General features: G+C 36.7%; 1 protein-coding gene across 9 annotated transcripts in view; it reads left to right on the forward strand.

Moving 5' to 3' along the window:
• The window catches only part of RNF111 (ring finger protein 111), a 53205-nt gene that overhangs the window by 20113 nt on the left and 14093 nt on the right, over positions 1-18999 (forward strand). For 7 of the 9 annotated variants that reach the window (XM_040569617.1, XM_040569619.1, XM_040569622.1 and 4 more), the window contains exons 3-8: positions 7807-7933; positions 10706-10869; positions 13811-14008; positions 14917-15230; positions 16078-16333; positions 17080-17431. In XM_040569617.1, coding sequence (XP_040425551.1) covers positions 7807-7933; positions 10706-10869; positions 13811-14008; positions 14917-15230; positions 16078-16333; positions 17080-17431 — 1411 coding nt within the window. The remainder of the gene's footprint in view (positions 1-7806; positions 7934-10705; positions 10870-13810; positions 14009-14916; positions 15231-16077; positions 16334-17079; positions 17432-18999) is intronic. The other 2 variants (XM_040569618.1, XM_040569620.1) reach the window with 1 other exon arrangement.

Here is an 18999-nt window from a genome sequence, read left to right on the forward strand (position 1 = left end):
TAATCATTTCTTCTCATTTTCAGAGAGGATGAACTTTCTTGTAACTGTAGAATGATGTAGGACCATTAACAATGCTCTTTTCACTTGCAAGCACACAGAGTGCACCAGGCAACAGTGAAACTAGTAAATGGATGAGGAAATGTAGGTTATGGCTTCTCAGGCAACCATCTATTTCTAACCACGATAAATGTATTTATGGAGAGAACTTTCAGTTATTTTTTAATCTACTTGAACTGCTAAAACCTATTGCCCTTTTAAAATTAAAATTTAATTAACACCACATCTGAACTTTTTCCATTGAAGGGTAGAACACAAGGATTTCTACAGCAGGGCTTTTCTTAGGTATTTGAAAAGAGTCTGTTAGAGAGCTCTTTAAAAATGCATGTAATAATCACTGAATATTCAAGCTGGTCAGGTAAATTGTAATAATTGTGTGATGTTATTCTGATGGTTGGGAGACTGGAATTTGCAATTTGTTTCATGTAGTCTTGTGGAAAAGTAAATATATTGTCTGATAGCTTTATTTTTGTACTCAGTACTTGAAATGTGCATTGAAAAGCACATTTAATTAATTTGAGGTAGTGTTTATTCTCATCATATTGATTAACTCTGCACCAGTTAATTTGAGATGAAACTACAGGTGTAAGTTGTAACTGAAATAAGTTGCACTTAAAGAATATGTATTATGGTGGCTGTACTGCAGAATTAACACTTGCAGTGAGCTGAGAAGTAGTTCTGGGTTAGAAGATATGAATACTGTATTTCTTTTTCCAGTGGACACATTGATGGAAAGGCTTTGAGCATTTTATTTACATGGACGATAGAATGGGAAGTTGAGCAGACTTCCTTTGTGCTAATGCCCTATTTTCAGTAAGAGAAGAGCATGATTAACACTTTATGTAGTTTTTTGGTTATATAAGGTATTTCTAGTTATTGAGCTAATTGAGACAAAAATGGTGCTGACTGGGAAAATAGTATTTAATTTCTCTATACAGTGAGCAAGCATGATGATGGTTTTATATATGTTTGGAGAGGATTGTATTACTAGCAATGCTACCCTAGCCTGTTAATGTTTGGGAAGATTCCCCTCACCCCCCTCTAGATTGGCACATGAGGGTTGTGTATGCATCTGCTTGAAAGTACACAATATATTGAAAGACAAAGATCTTCTACTGTGATTATGAGGCCTGCAGCATATATTTAAAAGTACTAGAGGGTGGTCTTAGGAAAGGAGAAGAATAATCAGAAAAGAAAAAATACTGTTTTGAAAGATATGGTAGTAATTAAATGCCTAATAAGCTGTCAGCACAGTGATGTGACTATTATTGTGGCCTACTTGCTAGCAGTTTGTGTGAAGGATATGTCAAAAATACTTTTTTGTTTCAAATATTTATTTTTTCTAAAGACAATGCATTTAAAGACTTGGCAATTTCTATTAACATACACTTAATGAAAACATTTGAGTATTGCAAGAAATTAAAATAACACATCTTTTGAGTCAGCTAAGTAATACATGAGTTCCTGTAGGTAATGAAACTAACTTGGTTATTTTTGGAAAATGATGTGAATGGAGGTCTGTGTTTTCTTTGTTATTCTAATAATATATTATTATTTATTTGTTATTTATATTTGTTATAATGATGCCTTTTATAAAATCTCTACCACCCCTTCACTCTGAAAAAAAAATCACAGCTGCAGAAAAACACACCCAAAAAAACCCAACACTTCATAGAGTTTTTCCTCCTTTTTCTTTTCTGTTACAGGGCTTCAGCTATTCTGGTGGAATTTAGGTGCTTTGGGAATAGAAGGAGATTGAGCAAGTACCAAGTCAGGATGCCTGGGATTGGATTAGGTTGTTTTACCAGCTGTTGGCCGTAAAGGGCAGCTGTCCTCATTAATTTGGACATGACCACATGAGGCTTGTTCAGGGGAGGGAGGAGAGTTTGGGGGCATATGGACAGTGTAAAAACAACTCTGTGCAGTTTAATGATATGGTTACACTTGAAATTGCAGTGCTACTAGGGCTATATATTCTAATCTATATGCTGCTCAGTTGATATTAATTGAAATGGGGGGCTCACAGTTAAATTGATTGCAAACAGCAACAGATTGTTACTGGAATTGGATCTCTGTAATGTTCTAATGAAACTTCTCTGATATGCTGGTACAGATATTATTTTCAGCTCGGATGTAAAATAGCTGGAGTTGTCGTTTGGAGACAGCCAGCACTTCAGAAAAAGCTAAAAGTGGAGCAGGTTTTAGCTTTATATACTCTCAGTTGGCAGTAAATCTGAACCACTAGTAATGGGAAGTGGTGGTGTTTAAAAAAAGTATAATTTTGTATTGTTATAAATTGTTGGCTTGCAAGGAATTTTAAGGCCTATCAGGCCAGACTTTGTATTTTTTTGGTTGCTGGTGCTAGACAGGTATTGTCACTTTGCTTAGAATGTAATGCTGATGAGAAGCTGCTCCAGCTTTTGTTCAGAGCTGATTGGAACAAGCTTCTATTAAAAAAGAATGAGCCCGAATCCACTCACGTATTTGTTGTGTGTCTTCCAAGAATGTTGAATGTAGACATCTGATATTTTAGAAGCCAGAGGCTGGTGAAAATGCTAATCTGAACAGGAAGTGCTACTTGTTTGTATTAACGGGTTTCTGTTAACAGTTCACGATGAGCACATATGAAATGGAAATGAGCTGTCGTTTGTTAATGATTTTTCAGTTACTTAATTCCTCCTAGAATTACACTGTGCTCTTCTCTTCCCACAGTAACTGATGCAGGTCATAATTAAGAGCCTTTATCTCAGTAGTGAACAAGGAAGCGAATGTGTCCTTTCTACTGTGTTATTTAGTAGACGGGGGCTAGGGAAGGGCTACTAGTAGTGAGGAAAGCAGCACGTGGCCGTGTGAACAGCCGACATTAGCTATTCTCACTGTACCTATCCAATGTGAATTGAAGCTTTAAATAACTGCGGTAATAAGTTAGCTTGGGGATTCACTTCAGCACTTCACTGTAGCTGCTGCAGCTTTTTGTGCTGGAAATACATTACTTACAGTGCTGGTTTGCTGTAGCATTGCTGATAGGACTAAGGCCTATGTGCTTGGTTACAATATAAGTAAAGTTTGGGATTAACCCACATCAGCATACCTCACAGTTGGATGAGATCCCCTAAACTCTGGTGGTTGACTCCCTTTTCTGCTAGGGTGCAGAGTCCTAGGCAATTGCATGTTTTTGCAAATTTCTCCTATCTTGCACAGCTATTGAAAAGTATGTTCCACATAAGTCACACGTAGAATTCATTAACACTATTAGGATATTATTATCAATTTCAAGCGGAATTACTAACCAGGTAATTAACTTGAACTCACCATCACAAGGTGCTGCAGAGGCAGGTAGTACCAGCAAGTTCAGAAAGGCATTAGATGTTTACTGACAGCTGTCCATGAACAGCAAACAGGCAAGGATATGCCTTCTGGTGTTTGTAACGTTGTTGTGGCTGTTCAGTGGTATGACAGATATCAAGTAAAGGTTGTAGCCTGGATTTTCTACTTCCAGGGCATGGTTGTTTTTTTTGTGTTGCAGCTGATAGAGAATATGGGTCAGAACAGGCCCTTGGTCTGATCCAGTGAAAGCTTGGAACTCAAAATAAGTCATCTTTGTCACTGGAAATTGACTATTTATTTAAAGTATCTTCTGTTTTCACTTATGGCTTGGTCAGGCTGTCTCATTTGGAATTGTATGTTGTAAAAGTTGTTGTCTATTTTACATGTAATATTCCATCTGGTTAAAATCTAGCAACATGCCCTCCAGGAAGGACAGTAGTTGGCCAACCATAACCTTAGATGTTATAGCAGTAATATTTGCGTCCTTTGTAGGAAATTGGTGCTAACTGGTGATTGCTAAATCTCTAAGCCATGCTATGGTGTGTCAAAGTGAAGTGATACTACTGTGTGTAACGCCAAGCTTGTTTATAACTTCTGGGTTATTGAAGCATTTAATATTAAAACTTGCTTCCCAGAACTGCTTGTGGTCTGTCAGCAGCACCTAGCAGATATACTTTTGACATCTTACGGTTTTCTGGGGAAAAGTTACGCTCATTTAAAGATCTTAATACTGGATGGCGGAGTGTTATTTAAGAGTTGTACTTGGCTCAGTAAATTAATCTGACAGATTTGCTGTCTTTGTGGCGTAGGGCCTGCGGTGGGGGTTGTTTTGCTTGTTAAGGGATGATTATCATTTGAGCCTGCTTGAATTTGGATTCATGCTGGCCTAGTTCATCCTTTCCCTTAGGCTGGCTGAGCACTAGGTTTTTAATATAAAGAAGGGTTTAAAAAGCTTCAATTATGTACAAAACCTAATTGCTAACTACTGCTAATAGGTCTAAGTTTGTAAGGATATGTGAAACTTACAAACTGAAATTTGGTGTCTTGTATGTGCTGTAAAATATAACTTGTGGATATGGGTAGGGCAAATAAAAAAAACAGTGGAAAATAATAAAATTTGTAATTTTCAGTAGAAGTTTTGGTTTCAACAAGATCATTTAAAAATGTTGAATGAATCCTTCAGCGGTAGCCCAAAGGCTAATTTCATCACAAAACATAGCAAGCGAATTATTCTCCAGTTGTTTGTTACTCAGGAGACAGCAGAGAGTGGTGTATACCTACAGGAGGGTTGTTTTCTGCTTGCTATATAACCATAGGTACTATGCTGAGAGCAGGGGGCAGGAGAGACAACAAGGGAAAAAAAACATAAGTCTGGATAATTATTTTGCTGCCATCAGTCCAATTACTATTCTTCTTGAAGAATGAATAATTTCCAGTAGTACAGGATTGTTATAGTAACACTCATTATACAAATTCAGCTGTTCTCTTGCAGGGTAGATCACCGAGATGATACATTGACGAGTGATGTATTAATATTTATAATTGAAGATCAAGTTTGTTAGAGTTCATTCCAGGAGAAGTTACTGGTTAGTGACTGGTACATCCATTAAAACAAATAATTGTGTACCTTGTGATGGCAAACTGTATAAAAACATCCTGTGTGGTGGACTGCAGGGTCAGAAATAATACTGAGGACAAAATGCGAGTATTTTCACACTTTGTGCGTTCTTGGGTTTGGATATTTTCTGTTTTTGTTTTTCCCATTGGCTGTTGGTGTGTTTTATAAATTACAAAGTACATTAAAACTGGGTTTTATTGAAAATAATTGTCTCTCTACAGAAGAGGTGCTTCATAAGGATTATAAACGTTACCTCAGTGGTGTTTGTTTCTGAAACTTTGCTGTTCAGCTGATCTTTTTAAAATTTTTGTTCAGATAAAAGCATGTAATGAAATTGGTTTATATTGGTAGATTGGAGAATGGCATATAAAAATTCAACAAACAACTAGTGTTCTTAAAATATACGAGGTTCACATACACGCACTTTTCCTTTTGGTGTGCTTCTAATAAACCTTACGCAGAAGACCCTTTTATTTAAAAGGGGTACAAAGTTTGTTGTATATGATCATAACTTAACATTCCTATCTCTTTTTCCCTAGGAATATGATCTTACAAATGTTTGTAAGGCATTTATTGTAGCGTAGAGACTTTTTTTCTGCTAGTCTTCATTTTGCAGTGTATTACTGATTCATTGTGTAGTTGTGCTGAAAGTACTCTGGCATGAAAACCCCATCGGTTTGTGCTCTTGACTTCGAGAGCCCAACTGGAAAGCATAAGCAGCAGGTAGAAAGGCAGAAGGTTGGAATATAGCCACGCTGTATCCTATTTATAGTACCTTTAACTATTTTCCTGAAGACTTCTTTTATTATTTTGGAGGTTATAAAACCTGTTCAGCCAGTAACAGTCCTGATGTTTTCTACAGTCTGACTCATATTTAGTCTGTAAAATGATGTCTTAGCTAAAGATTTGCTTAAAAAAAAATAAAATCAACTTTAAAACTGTGGCAAAGGTGAGCATCTGAATTGCATGGATATTCAGTTGAGAATTGCCTTTGGTTTTCATGAGAAGCTTGCATCAGAACCCTGACAGAGAGATGCACGCTGGAGTTACACAGCATATGGTTTTGGCCTCAGGGAGGTGCTGTTTGTTCTCAGAAATACTGAGATCACACTTCAGCCTAAATCTTCTTGCTTTTTGACCTGTCTTAAATTTAAGTAATTACTGAGTCTGAGGCCATTTGGACTCCCAGGAGTGCTTTCAAATTTACTGTACTTAAAGCAGTGCGTGTTTGGAAGCACGGAGATGGGGTAAAAAAAATAGGTGTTTTCTAACTGACCTTTCACTAGCTGCTTAGCTAGTTGGTTTTACCCGAGAAGTTCCTAAGACTGTTTTGTGTAAGGAAGCTGTTGTGCATTCGCCTGTGACTTGTAAGATGTCAGAAGCATGACATTTACTTTCTTCTGAACATGGTGAAGACTTCAGCTGCAGTTCTTTCACTTTGAGTAAATGGCCTGTCTGTATTTTTCAGTTTTGACTTTGTTTTTGAGACATTGTAATAATGCGCTCGGTTTCTGCCAAAACTTTCAAGAGTTCCGTGACTTAATTTTGTCACACGCTACTTGCACTCATGACATTTTAGTGAATAACAGGATTTGGAAGTATGGCTGTTTCCATCGTCAGGCACCAGTCTCTCTGGGATTAGTGTGACCAGAAACAAAGGAAAGCTGTTGGTTTTTCAAAACAAAAATGTTGGTGCTTGGGGGGAATAAGAGGGAGGGTGGCCCACCCCCCACCCCTGAAATTCGTTAGTCTTTGCTGCTTCACTTATAACGGCACAGCTAAGAAGTTGCAGAGCTCTTGTGGATCTTTGCTACAGTAGGGCGTCCTTCTGCTAGACCAGGGAGCTGTTGCTTGCTGTGAATGAATGAAGAAAGGAGCATACACCTTGTCATGGCGTAGAACAGTCCATACAGGACGGAATTGACTAGAGTGAGGCCAAATTCTTTTTAAAATGGTAGACTTTGTTTCTAAGCTAGATAGCTCATTTATTTAATAAATTCCTTTATGCTCAATGGCATTGGAACAGTGAATAAATTTATAGCTCAATTTAAGTATTCTAGGTATTCAAACTTGTCATTGCCAGTATTGTAGCTACAGAGGAGGGTTTCCATATGTATGGGTATTAGACTGGAACATTAACCACTCTTCCTAAAGCAGAAATTATTTCCTGTCAAAACTTATCTCTGAGTTGATTTTGTGAGGTATTTGGTTGTTTATTTTTACCACTAATAGTTCTATTTTTAACTTTACCAGTCTAGTATATGATTGTGAATGCCACTGAAAGTGTAGACTTAAAGATGTTATAAGCGTCAGTGCATTGTGGTCTTCAATTTGTTTTGGAAATGAATAACATTTCTTAGTTGGTACATCACTTTTCCTGTTGTTATTGTCTAGCCTTAAGGTTAGGTTTGAATACGTATGAACATATGAAAAAATAAAGCTATTGAATAACAATAAACCACTCCTGCTTTGCTAGTTTCAAAGCTTTTGTTTTTATATTAAATGACTGAATTTCATTGGTGTTACAGCTGATAGAATTTACCAGAATCACTTCCAATACACAGTAGAATGTAAACTTGCACATCTGTAGCTCCCCCTCTTTGTCATCTTCCTTTTACACTTCAATATTTAAAGCAGAGTTGCTATCTCTCATATTTAGGTCGTGTGTTAGACAGTTGCACCTAAAGTTTTGACATAAACTATGAAATTCTGTACCTATATCTTAAGTCAAGGGGAAAAAGTCTCATAAATGACAGCTTTTAAAATTAAGTATGCAAACTTTCATCTTCCTCTTTCCTCATTAGGGAGTATTGATGAAGATGTTGTTGTGATTGAAGCATCCTCCACTCCCCAGGTCACTGCTAATGAAGAAATAAATGTTACCTCAACAGATAGTGAAGTGGAGATCGTCACAGTTGGTGAGAGCTACAGGTGAGTGAGACTCGTGTCTCTTTGTATTAGTAAAATTTTGCTTGACTCAGTGTTTGTCGCAAGGGTCTGTATCATTAAAAGTCCATAAGGTAATGTTACAGAAATTCTATGCTACCAGGCCTAGTATGCATTTATGATTCCAAAAGAAAAAAGTCAAACCCCACAGCTTTGCTAAAGCTTGAAAATACAGCTGATAGGAATTCGGTGAGGTGATTGTGGATAGCGTGACTGTGAGATAGAACTTTAGGGAAGCAAAGCTGCGTAGTGTGATCCTAGAGAGAACAAGCTTGCTCTGAAAGTGTCTTTCTTTGAAGCCGCTGCCTCATATGCTTTCCTGTTCTTCCATGTCCCTATGGAAATTTTATTCCATATTTGTCAGGTTCTGTAAAATCTAATAGAGGAGTTTCTTGAAGTGGAAGACTTGAACTGTCATGTGCGTGGGACTGTTGGAGATGACTACCAATTTAAATATACTTGTTTGTGAACATGAGGACAAAACTGTGGAATATGAAGAATGGCCATCAATTTTTATAAAATGACAAAGGAAAAATAGTAAAATATACAAACATCCCATGTGTTTCTCAGCAGATGTGCTTTCATTAATGCCATTTTAAATTTAAAAAAGATGGGTTTTCCTACAGACATCACTTCATTGGAATAAATGGCATTACCTAGCAAAACCCATTTCATGGATTAGTCAGGTGCATGCATAATAAGGAGGGATTTCATGAGTGCTTCAAACAAGCTCCTTGGTATTTTTTTAAACTGGCACACAAAAGATGTACTTATTTGGGTTACGTATTTTGTAGCAGGGAGAAAACGGAGAGGTGAGAGAAATCAACATCTTAAAAACGCATTTATTCAACAACATGTTTCTTTATATTTTTTCATTTTTAAAGATGTAGAATATTTTTTCAGTAAGAAAGCAAAAGCTGCAGAATCAACAGATGCTTTCTCTTGACTTTCTCTTGAGATGGTTAGAAATATGTTTCCAGAAATAGTTAATTTATCCATATGAATGTGTTGTTGAGAACAATTGTAAAACTTAAATATTTTTGCAAAGGCTTGAGCTAGAGCTGGATCAAGTTTGTTTTAGCCTCTTAAAACTTCATGTGAAGCTCTAGGGGGTGTTAAAAATGAGGCTGTATGAAACTGTGCTTACAGAACATCAGTTGAAACTTGATTAAAGATGTATAAAATGCTTTTCAAAACTCAGGTTTCCTCTTCTCACCATTAATAGGAAATGTTTGCTGTAGTAGCCATAAAAGAAGATTACATGCAAAAAAATTACTACTTTCTACCTTACCTTCTGCAGTGGTACTGCCAAGACAACCAACAGCAACACCCCTCTCATTTTTATTGATGTCAATGGTGTCTTTAATTTCATTGAGGAAGAGGCTGAACCAAGCGTGTTTTCTGGTGTATTTAAATTTTGATCCATTCAGTTTGTTAGACCTTCTAACATGCAGACTTCTTAAATTGATTTTATTATTAAGTTAATGGTGGGATGGGCAAATAGAGTTCTTTTGCTGTTGAGCCCTTTATATACTTTCCCTCAACTGTTGAGAAAAGATTTTACTCCAAAAATTTCATGAGAAGATAAGAAATAGTTTTGTTTTGTATTGAAAAATATAATTCTGTGCGAATAAAAAATACGGTACAAAAATAATTCCAGGAAGCTTGCTATGGCAAGGAAGAGTCTTAAATTCAAATTTTGATACCGAAATGTCCCTTCCACACTAGTCTTTTATACTTTGAACGTTAATTACTATGCAGATTTTCCTGTGGTTCAAGAATATTAGTTTGCCAAAGAACAATTTAAGGAACAAAGGCAGCTATTGGAAGTCTTAATGGTAGTTCAGGATAAAAATGTAAATGCTGTAAGCGAAGTGAACATTATGAAAATTATTTACCAAACTCCAAATACTGTTCAGAGCAAAATACATGACAATAAAGGAAACCATTTAATTTGTGTATAGGCTTTTGCCTGTTTTAAAGTGTAAAAATGTATTTTTGGTGGAAATAAAAAAAAAATAAATCAGAATAGCAAAATTAATACTATTTCTGATGCTCTGTACTACTGAATAGAATGGGTGCTGTTATATTACAGAAACAAACCCGTCCATTTCCTTAGGAATGGTACAGGCTTATGATTTCCTTTCCTCAGCTATGTTTCACTCAAGCTTCATTAAGTGTTATACAAAGCTGTGTTCATTCCTAGACGGAAGTGAGGGAAATGTTTAGGAAGTAAATGTCCAAAGCAATCTCTGAACTTTAATGTGAAAGTTTAGAAATTATCCTCTGAAAACACTTCATCGCAAATTAACACCCAGAAAAACTTAATATTTATGAATTTTTATAATCTTAACGCTTCTTTTATCATTGATAGATCTGCTGTTTCAGACCGCATAGGAATAGTGTAGGATTCAGAGACTCATGTTCTATAACAAAGTTAAAACATAGTATCGATGTAATTGCTGCATGACTGATAGGGTTTCACAGTTTTTTTAAAACATAAATTACCTGTGTTTATTTCATAGAAACAAATATTAGCCTAAATTCTGCCCGTTAGATATGTGCTGTTACGTCGTCTGTTAAAGGCTGCAGTAACACTTAAATGCCCTGCCGCTCCATATTCACTAGATGTGTATTTCAGCATAACAAAATTCTATTCTATTATTGAAAAATAAAACAGCAGCCTCCCAGACAGTGAGGTGGGGAAAAAAAAAGGCAAGATTTAGGTCAGTAGATAAGCTAATACCTTTTTTTAAGGTCTCGTTCAACGCTTGGGCACTCAAGATCACACTGGGGACAAAGCTCTAGTTCTCATGCTGCACGGCCTCAAGAGCAGCGGAACCGCAGCAGGATTTCCACAGTCATACAGCCACTCAGGCAGAACGCAGCAGAAGTCGTGGACCTTACGGTGGATGAGGATGGTAAGTCATACTGGTCTGAGAAGTTTCTTCCTTTAAGGTGAGCTGCATTAATTGTATTAACTCTAGCATACTGTTTCATGAAAAAGTCTGGTAGCGTGTCACAAAATCTTCTTGCAGCTTTATTTTTAAAATTAAAAGTTTAGATATTTCAGTGGATCCACCGTGTCTAACTTTTCTTAAAGCTGACTTGAGTGTGAGTCTGAAAGGTGAGTCACCAGGCAGGAATTACAGACCAAGTTGGAACTACTATTTTAAACCTATATGTTTATTTCAGTACAACATTATGAACGGAAAATCTCATGGTAGTGCTTTGGAGTTATGACTCTTCTTTGGAGTAAAAAAAAATTAAAAAACAGAAAACTAGTAAAGCATGCTAGGTTTCTGAAACTGTGACCTTTCATTGCCTCTTCACGTTAAAACGTACTGGCACTCAAACTTATTTCTGCTGAAAATCATAAGAATGATTTCCAATTATTGTTGGATGTTGCCAGAGGAAAGTCTTAAACTCATACGTGTTTTTGTTGGTGTTGCTGGTAGTCACTTTGAAGATTTTTTTGGGTACACACTACTGTTAAGGTTTAACAGAAGTTTTGCACTATTATAGTTCCATCTCTGTATGAAAGTTAGTGTATTATTCTTTAAGATGTTTTGATTTTTGGGGTGATTTGGATGGCTTGGAATTTTTTGGTTTATTGATGGTTTTAAAGGAAGAAGATAGGTTGAATTACAGCTTTTTTTTTTGTGTTATAGTTTTATTATGAAATATCCCAACAGTTCTATCATTGGAGAGGAAATGGCATTTATTGATGTAACTTACATGTTTCACATATGAACTATTGTAAAAATAGAGAAGTTCTGAATTGAAACTGTTACAAGGCGACTATGTACTTATTCATAACTTTACTGATGCCTTCAAAGATACCAGTATTAAAACTTTGCTAATGACATGAATGTAAAAGGGTCATCTTCCCACTTACCTTTGTGAATTAACACTTGGGAAGTGTGTTTAAAAATAAATTTTTCTTAGCTAGCATTTTGAGACTGACCAAGCCTACTGGCTTTTATTGGTTTTGTGGCTTTTTTTGGGGGGTGGGGGAGGTGGAGAGGGTACAGAACTGCTTGCATTATTGATAACAAATCAAAACAGTAACAGGCTAGTAGGATGATTGAGGCTAATAGAATAAGTTGCGTGACTGCAGGATTGCTTTTAGAATGCGTTAGTATCCAGTCTAATGTACTATGTATTCACACACTGTGAGAAAAATCTCAATTTTCTTCAGATAGGATCTTCTGTGAAGCTATTTTATTCGCGATTGCAATGGTGGGTGTCCTGTCAATCAGGAGTGCATTTTAGTAAACAAATCATAACCTTTTATTCCCTATTACCTGATCACCTCCCCTGTTTCTTCATTGGCTGAGTACTACAGGTTCACAAGCTACTCAACGCTCCTCTATACCATATATGTACAATTTTTCTTTTTTTCAACCCTTTAATTTCTCCTTTCTTATGTTTTGAGAACTTGTGATCTTTGTTTTACTATTCTCACACTGCTCATCCTGTTTTTCTCAAGCTTTTACCTTATTTTGGAACGGTGAGGCCTTCAACTGTCCACTTATCTACTTAGCATTTCTCCTTGTTATGACTATACAACTACCTTGGAATACAGAAAAGTAATTCTCTACTGCAAAAACAACTTTGTTTCTCACACATACCAGTCTTAGGTTCTGTGTCCTGTTCCACGGTTGTTTTTTTTGCCTGAATTTAAATGTACTTCCCAAAAATATTTTCTTTAATTAAAATCAATGTATCAGAACACCACATTTAAATTTAAAGGGATTTAAGCATAGATATCAGGTAATGTTTTTTAATGTGATCAGCTGGAAGACTGCAGAAAGGGAGATGTGCTTATTCCCTTTCTTGCTGAGTTGCTGATACACCTATTAAGATTTGGAGAAAAATCTTGAAAACAAGTCAAATTTTACTTCAAGACTTTGTGTAAGAAGTATTTGAAGTATCTTAATGCTTTTTTATTATATCCATGCAGACTTTTTTTTACTAAAAAAGCTGATCTGTTTCTGATCTTACCTTTTATGGTATCTTGTATTCCTAGTCATGTCATTGCCTTGTCAGTAGTTAGAGAGAAGTTTCAAATGTAGTCAAAGGCAGACTTTTTAAAACTGAATTTGAACTATGCCACCATTTATCCTTTCAAAACTTAATCTGTTCACAGTTGTGTAGTAGAGAACAAAATCTATCAAGCGTGGTATATTTTCTCTGGGTCCAATGAAACACACACACATATAGCCTTTATAATCCGCAAAATGAACTTGAAGTCTCAAATACTGATTAATGAATCTGATTCTAGAAGAATCAGTCTGCTGAGACTAGAAACCAAGTTTATCTTGTGGTGGCCTTTAAAAATGTACGTCTAGGATAGCTGAAGCCTGTGGAGTAAAGTAGCTCATCTAGTTTAGATGTTAACTGTGGTGTTCTTGGTTGGTTATCTAAAAATTTTCTTGTGCTTTGTAGGCATTAAAAGATGGTAAGGGTAATACTTAATCTTAGAATACTTTGCCTTTGAATTTATAGAAAACTTCAGCAGATATGTTAGCAACTGTTTTCATCATAAAGTACGAAAGTAATGTATTTAGTAAATAAAACTTGATATGGCTGATTTGTTTAGGGAAGTGATTTTGTATTTGTAAAGTCTGAGTTAGTTTTAAAAATAGGACTTTTTCCACATACAATTGAAACAACTTTTGTATTTTATACTCATCAGATTTTTGTGTTTGAACTTTCTCAGTAATCTGGCAAGACCAGCATCAAGAATTTATTGTAGACTAATTAAAAATGTGCAAAACCAGCATTTTTTTTAAAAAGGAAAAAACGGAAAGCTTTTAAATCTTGAAGAACATGGAAACTTTTTTCTTCCCCTGCTAGAGCCGACAGTTGTGCCAACCACATCAGCTAGGGTGGAGCCCCAGGTTGTGAGTTCTGCTTCCAGTAACAGTTCTAGTACGTCTACCTCAGAGCAGGCCTCTGATGCAGCTCCAAACGTCTCCAACAGCCAGCCCTCTGCAGCACCAGAGACAACTTCTAGTCTTCCGAATAGCAGCATTGCTGGTTCTTCAGCTGGAGGTACAGAATATGAGAGCTTTCTAAACTGTTCTATTGCCTGCCAGTACAAAGGAGGTAGAGGAGGTTAATCAGCTTTCTCTAGCTTAAGTAGCTTGTGATCTTTTAGGACTGAAGATAGCAATAATAAGTTGAGATTGGTTAGATTGACTGTGTAAAGTTGAGAGGAAAGGAATCTGAAAAAGGTGATCAATTTTCTCCCAAAGATGAATGAGGTTGTGCAGGAGCATTCTGTGCTCACTTACTGGGAAGGTTCAATTATATCTGATCAACAACCATACCCTTAACTTCTGAGGAGGCAGAATATAGTTTGCTAGGAGTAGAGTCCTCCATCACAGTGTTGTAGGGTTTTTTATATGTGTGGTATAAGGAAGTGAAGGATGTGAACCTGTAGATTGCTTCACTGGAAGCATGTCTATACAGGTCTATATAGATACAGACCTATAAGAGAGCTGTAAGTATGGGTAACACTTGCAACATCTCTGAGATGTGGGTGTGCTTTCACTTTCTGCAAGTCAGGTGATGTACAAAAAAAACCTGAGCTGACCACGCTGACAAAGGAATTTGAGGATACTGGATCAAAACGGGTCTGGGCATATTAGCCACAGGGACAGTCTTTCCTCCTTTCCCTGCTGATAATGTGTATTAAACTACTGGAGTAATAAAGCAAGTCTCAGTTCATTTCCTCTAGTGGTTTTCATGTGTACATCCACTGAAACCATTCATTTTTGCTTCATTTGGCAGGCATGGCTAAATCCTTTTTTATCCAGTTTTGGTTGTAGTCTAGATCTGTTTTCTGATCAGTTAATTATTTAATCATGAAGTACTGTTTTTTAAATTTCAGGCTCTGCTATATGGTGTTTGGCTTTACTAATTTCTCCTACTTTAATGTTAACTTCTTTAATTTAAAGATGATACAAGAAGAACTGCATCTAATACGACACTGGAAACTGGCCCTCCGGCCATGCCACGGTTACCATCTTGCTGCCCTCAGCATTCTCCATGTGGAGGATCTTCACAGAATCATCATGCATTGGGGCATCCGCATACAAGCTGCTTTCAGCAGCATGGCCACCACTTTCACCACCACCACCACCACAACCCTCACCCAGCTGTTCCACTGTCTCCTTCATTCAGTGACTCCAGCTGCCCTGTTGAAAGGCCTCCTCCAGTGCCTGCCCCTTGTGGAGCAAGCAGCAGTTCTGGCACCAGTTACCATGACCAGGCATGTTTAATTTTTGTAACTATTTCCTTGTGATTTCAAGTTGTGTTATAGGTATGGAAGAATAGAATAGAATGCTGAATTGTGGATTATTTTCATGTTCTGTAGCAGACACGATAAAAAGAACTAAATGGAAAATTTGAGTTAGTTTGCATTTTTGTGTCCACGTATTATAAGAAAAGTCATAACCTGACAAATAATCATTGACAGCTGACATTATCTTGATGACTATAAGACTATTTTATTTTGATATTTAGTCAAAACAAACATATCTTGGAATATACTTTGCAGATCATAGTTTTGTGCATAACTGAGCTGCTTTAAGGGAAGAAAAATTATAGTTTAATGTTCAGTTTATAAAAAGGAAAGTTGCTTTTCTGAAGTCATTGCTTTTAGGACTTCTAAAGTAACTAAAAATCACAGATCTAAAACAATACTGTTAAAAATTTAAGAACAATACTGATAGTTCTACATGTTGCAAGTTAAGTTTGCACAATCTGGTATATGTTTTAAGTGTAATACAGTAGACACAACTGAAAATGCTAAAGTTTGTTTGCAAATAATTCAAGATGTGCAGCTTCCACATACTTGATGATTTATCCATCGTAGTTGCATGTGTTTTTTACATGGTACGGTATAATTACTTCAGTCTCTTTTGTCAGATTCAAGAATTTAGGAATAAGAAATGTTAATCGTATCTAAGGAATGTTCCAGAACCAAGCCTTAAAACTTAAAAACCTGGATCCCATATAGTATTTATTCCTATTTTTTTAGCATGTTATGTTTGAGGGTGATTTTGTTTTCAATGTCTGAAGAATTTTTTTTGAAAAAAAGGTGTTTTTTTATTCAGCAGGCATTGCCAGTAGACTTGAGCAGCAATGGCATAAGAAGTCATGGAAGTGGTGCTTTTCATGGAACGTCTGCTTTTGACCCCTGCTGTCCTGGTTCTTCATCTCGAACTGCAATCTATGGGCATCAGGCTGGTGCTGGCCCAAGCCAATCAATAACGATAGATGGATATGGATCAAGTATGGTTGCACAGCCCCAGCCCCAACCTCCTCCTCAGGCATCGCTTTCTTCCTGCCGGCATTATATGCACTCTCCCTGTAAGTACTGATAAGTTCTGGATATCTCTGTGTTGGGGGAGGAGGAGGGAAGGATGACAAACAAGAAAACAGCTTCCCTGGCAACGTATGAAAACTCTTACTGTCTGCTAACTTTGATCGTAAAAATGGCCTAGAAAAAGGCATGCTAAGAAATGTATTTAAATGGTTAAGTTTATGTAGAGGAATTACACATAACCAAGGGGAAGTTAAAATATTTTCTTTTGGAAGAAGTCATTTTTGAGTGGCAGCTCTTAATATTCAAACTTCAAAAAAAAGTATTTACTATGAAAATATTTTTATCTTTTTTTTAGTAACACCTTTTCATTTTTTTCCTTCTATCTTCCCCTTCCATATATCTCCAATGAGTTCTGCTTTAGCAGGCTCAGAGTCAACTAACTTGTTTGTGTTATTTCTTTTATTATGTCTACAGATTAGTGGACTTGAGGGGAAAAAGTATTTAAAAATAACAAACGAAGTAAAACTTCTCATGTATATCCTTTTCAACATGCATCACAGATGCATACTTTTTACCAACCTGAGAAAGAAGAGTAGTGGCTGCAGGAAGTGTGGGCTTGTAGGATATATCACTGGAATCACTTTATTGAGAAGCTGAATATACACATTCCCATGTTGCCACTGTCTATATTGGTATAATAACATTGAAGCACCTGTGTGAAGATACTGGTTTTTATAAATTTCATCCAGAAACTACTACTGACAAGATTAAAAGTCTGTTTTCATTGCAGATGCTTCTTTGACCAGACCTCTTCACCATCAAGCTTCTGCATGTCCCCACTCTCATGGAAATCCTCCTCCACAGCCACAACCTCCGCCTCAAGTAGATTATGTTATTCCTCATCCAGTGCATCCCTTCCATCCTTCAATCTCCTCTCATGCATCTTCTCATCCAGTTCCACCTCCACCACCAACTCATCCTTTAGCCAGTGCAGCTGCTCCGATTCCACAGCATCTTCCCGCAGCACATCAGCCTATCTCCCATCACATCCCTGCAACAGCACCTCCAGCACAGAGGCTACATCCTCATGAAGTCATCCAGAGGATGGAGGTCCAGAGAAGAAGAATGATGCAACACCCAACGTATGTCACAAATGTACTCAGAACGTTATCTAAACATATAATTCGTTTCCCTCAGGTTTGTAAAATGTTGCACGTGGATCTCAAATTGTAATTGCATGGTTAGGAACTGTTAGCATTAAACCATGGTAGGAAGTGTCTTTACATACTATCGCAGTTGAGTGAGCATTAAGACTGAACCTGTTCTTGTTACTACATTTGTTGTGTCCAGGTGAGGCAAGAAGTACAGTGAATGGGTTATGGAAGAGAAGTGAAGTTTATGTTTCTCTTGCCCATTAGTTATCCTTCAGATAACAGGCAGGAATTCCTTTTCAGGCTGGACAGCCTAAAAAGTACATCATAAGCTCCTTCCAAATGTTTCTTAAAAATGTCTTTTGCGTTGCTGATACTATTAAGATCGTTCTTATGTAACTAATGCTTTAAGATAAGATAGACTTCTCACAAGAGATGGCTTACCAGGCTTAATGAAGGTTTAATCTTAGATACCTGCCTAGCTTTACTACACCTTGGTCTTCAGAAGAGAAGAAAGACTGAATAATGCCTATGAGAATGTGACCAATGTTGAGATGTAGCTTTGGTGATACTGTTTAAGAGATACTGCTGTTGCTAAACTAGACCTGTGACACTAGTACCAAGAGAAATCAGGTCAGTACTGGCTTGGAATTCAATCATAACATAACTGAAGCTATTTTGTTTCGGAGATAATGCTTTTAGATATTTAAGAGCATTTCAAGCAAGAACTCTCTAGTTGTTTCTCATAACATTTTTATATAAATTCTACCGGTACCTAATATAAAACAGATTTAGATGTTAATGCTGAAACAAAAATTTGCTTTAACCACAACTTCTTAAGCAGTTTTCAGATACTTAAACAAAACAACCACAAAAGAACCCTATAGGTACTAACTCTGCTGACGGTGATATATGACAGATCCGTGTTTTTCTGTAGCGAAGTCATATTTCTTTGCTTTCTCAGTCATGACAATTTTGATCTATTTGAACCTGGACCTGTTCTTTATCTGTTATGCAAATGGTATAACCTCTGAACACCCTGACTTCAGCACACAAGGGTACTGGTTGTGTATGCCTGTGATTATGGAGTTGTATACAAAAATCAATTTTGGAACGCTCAAGCCAGCTCAAGTGAGAGCCTGAATTTCAAGCAAAAACAGGAGTGATAGCCATCTTACTTGTTCTGGAAACTTTGTGATAGCAGAATTCTGATTCTTTCAGTTCCTTGTCTCAACATCTCAAGAGTGCTTAGGATGTTTCATCCTTCATTTCTAGAAATAGCATATGGGATAGTCTTCCAGCTTGTATACCTTCTAGTGACACTCTTTCAAAATTATAAGTAGAGTGGTTAGTATCCTCACTGTAATGTCTCAAACGTTGGGTACAACAACTATATTTTTGGATCTTGGGATTAGCAACAAAATGTGCAGAAGGCAGCATATGATGGTGCATTGCATTTGTATACCATACAGTATTTATGTTTGAGATCTCTTTTAAAGTATGTTGTTTCAGATTTTTCCCATAGTTAATGAACTGAACAGAGGTGAGACTAGGAATAG

This window comes from Cygnus olor, chromosome 11, assembly GCF_009769625.2.
Source record: "Cygnus olor isolate bCygOlo1 chromosome 11, bCygOlo1.pri.v2, whole genome shotgun sequence".
In the NCBI taxonomy this organism is placed as follows: domain Eukaryota; kingdom Metazoa; phylum Chordata; class Aves; order Anseriformes; family Anatidae; genus Cygnus; species Cygnus olor.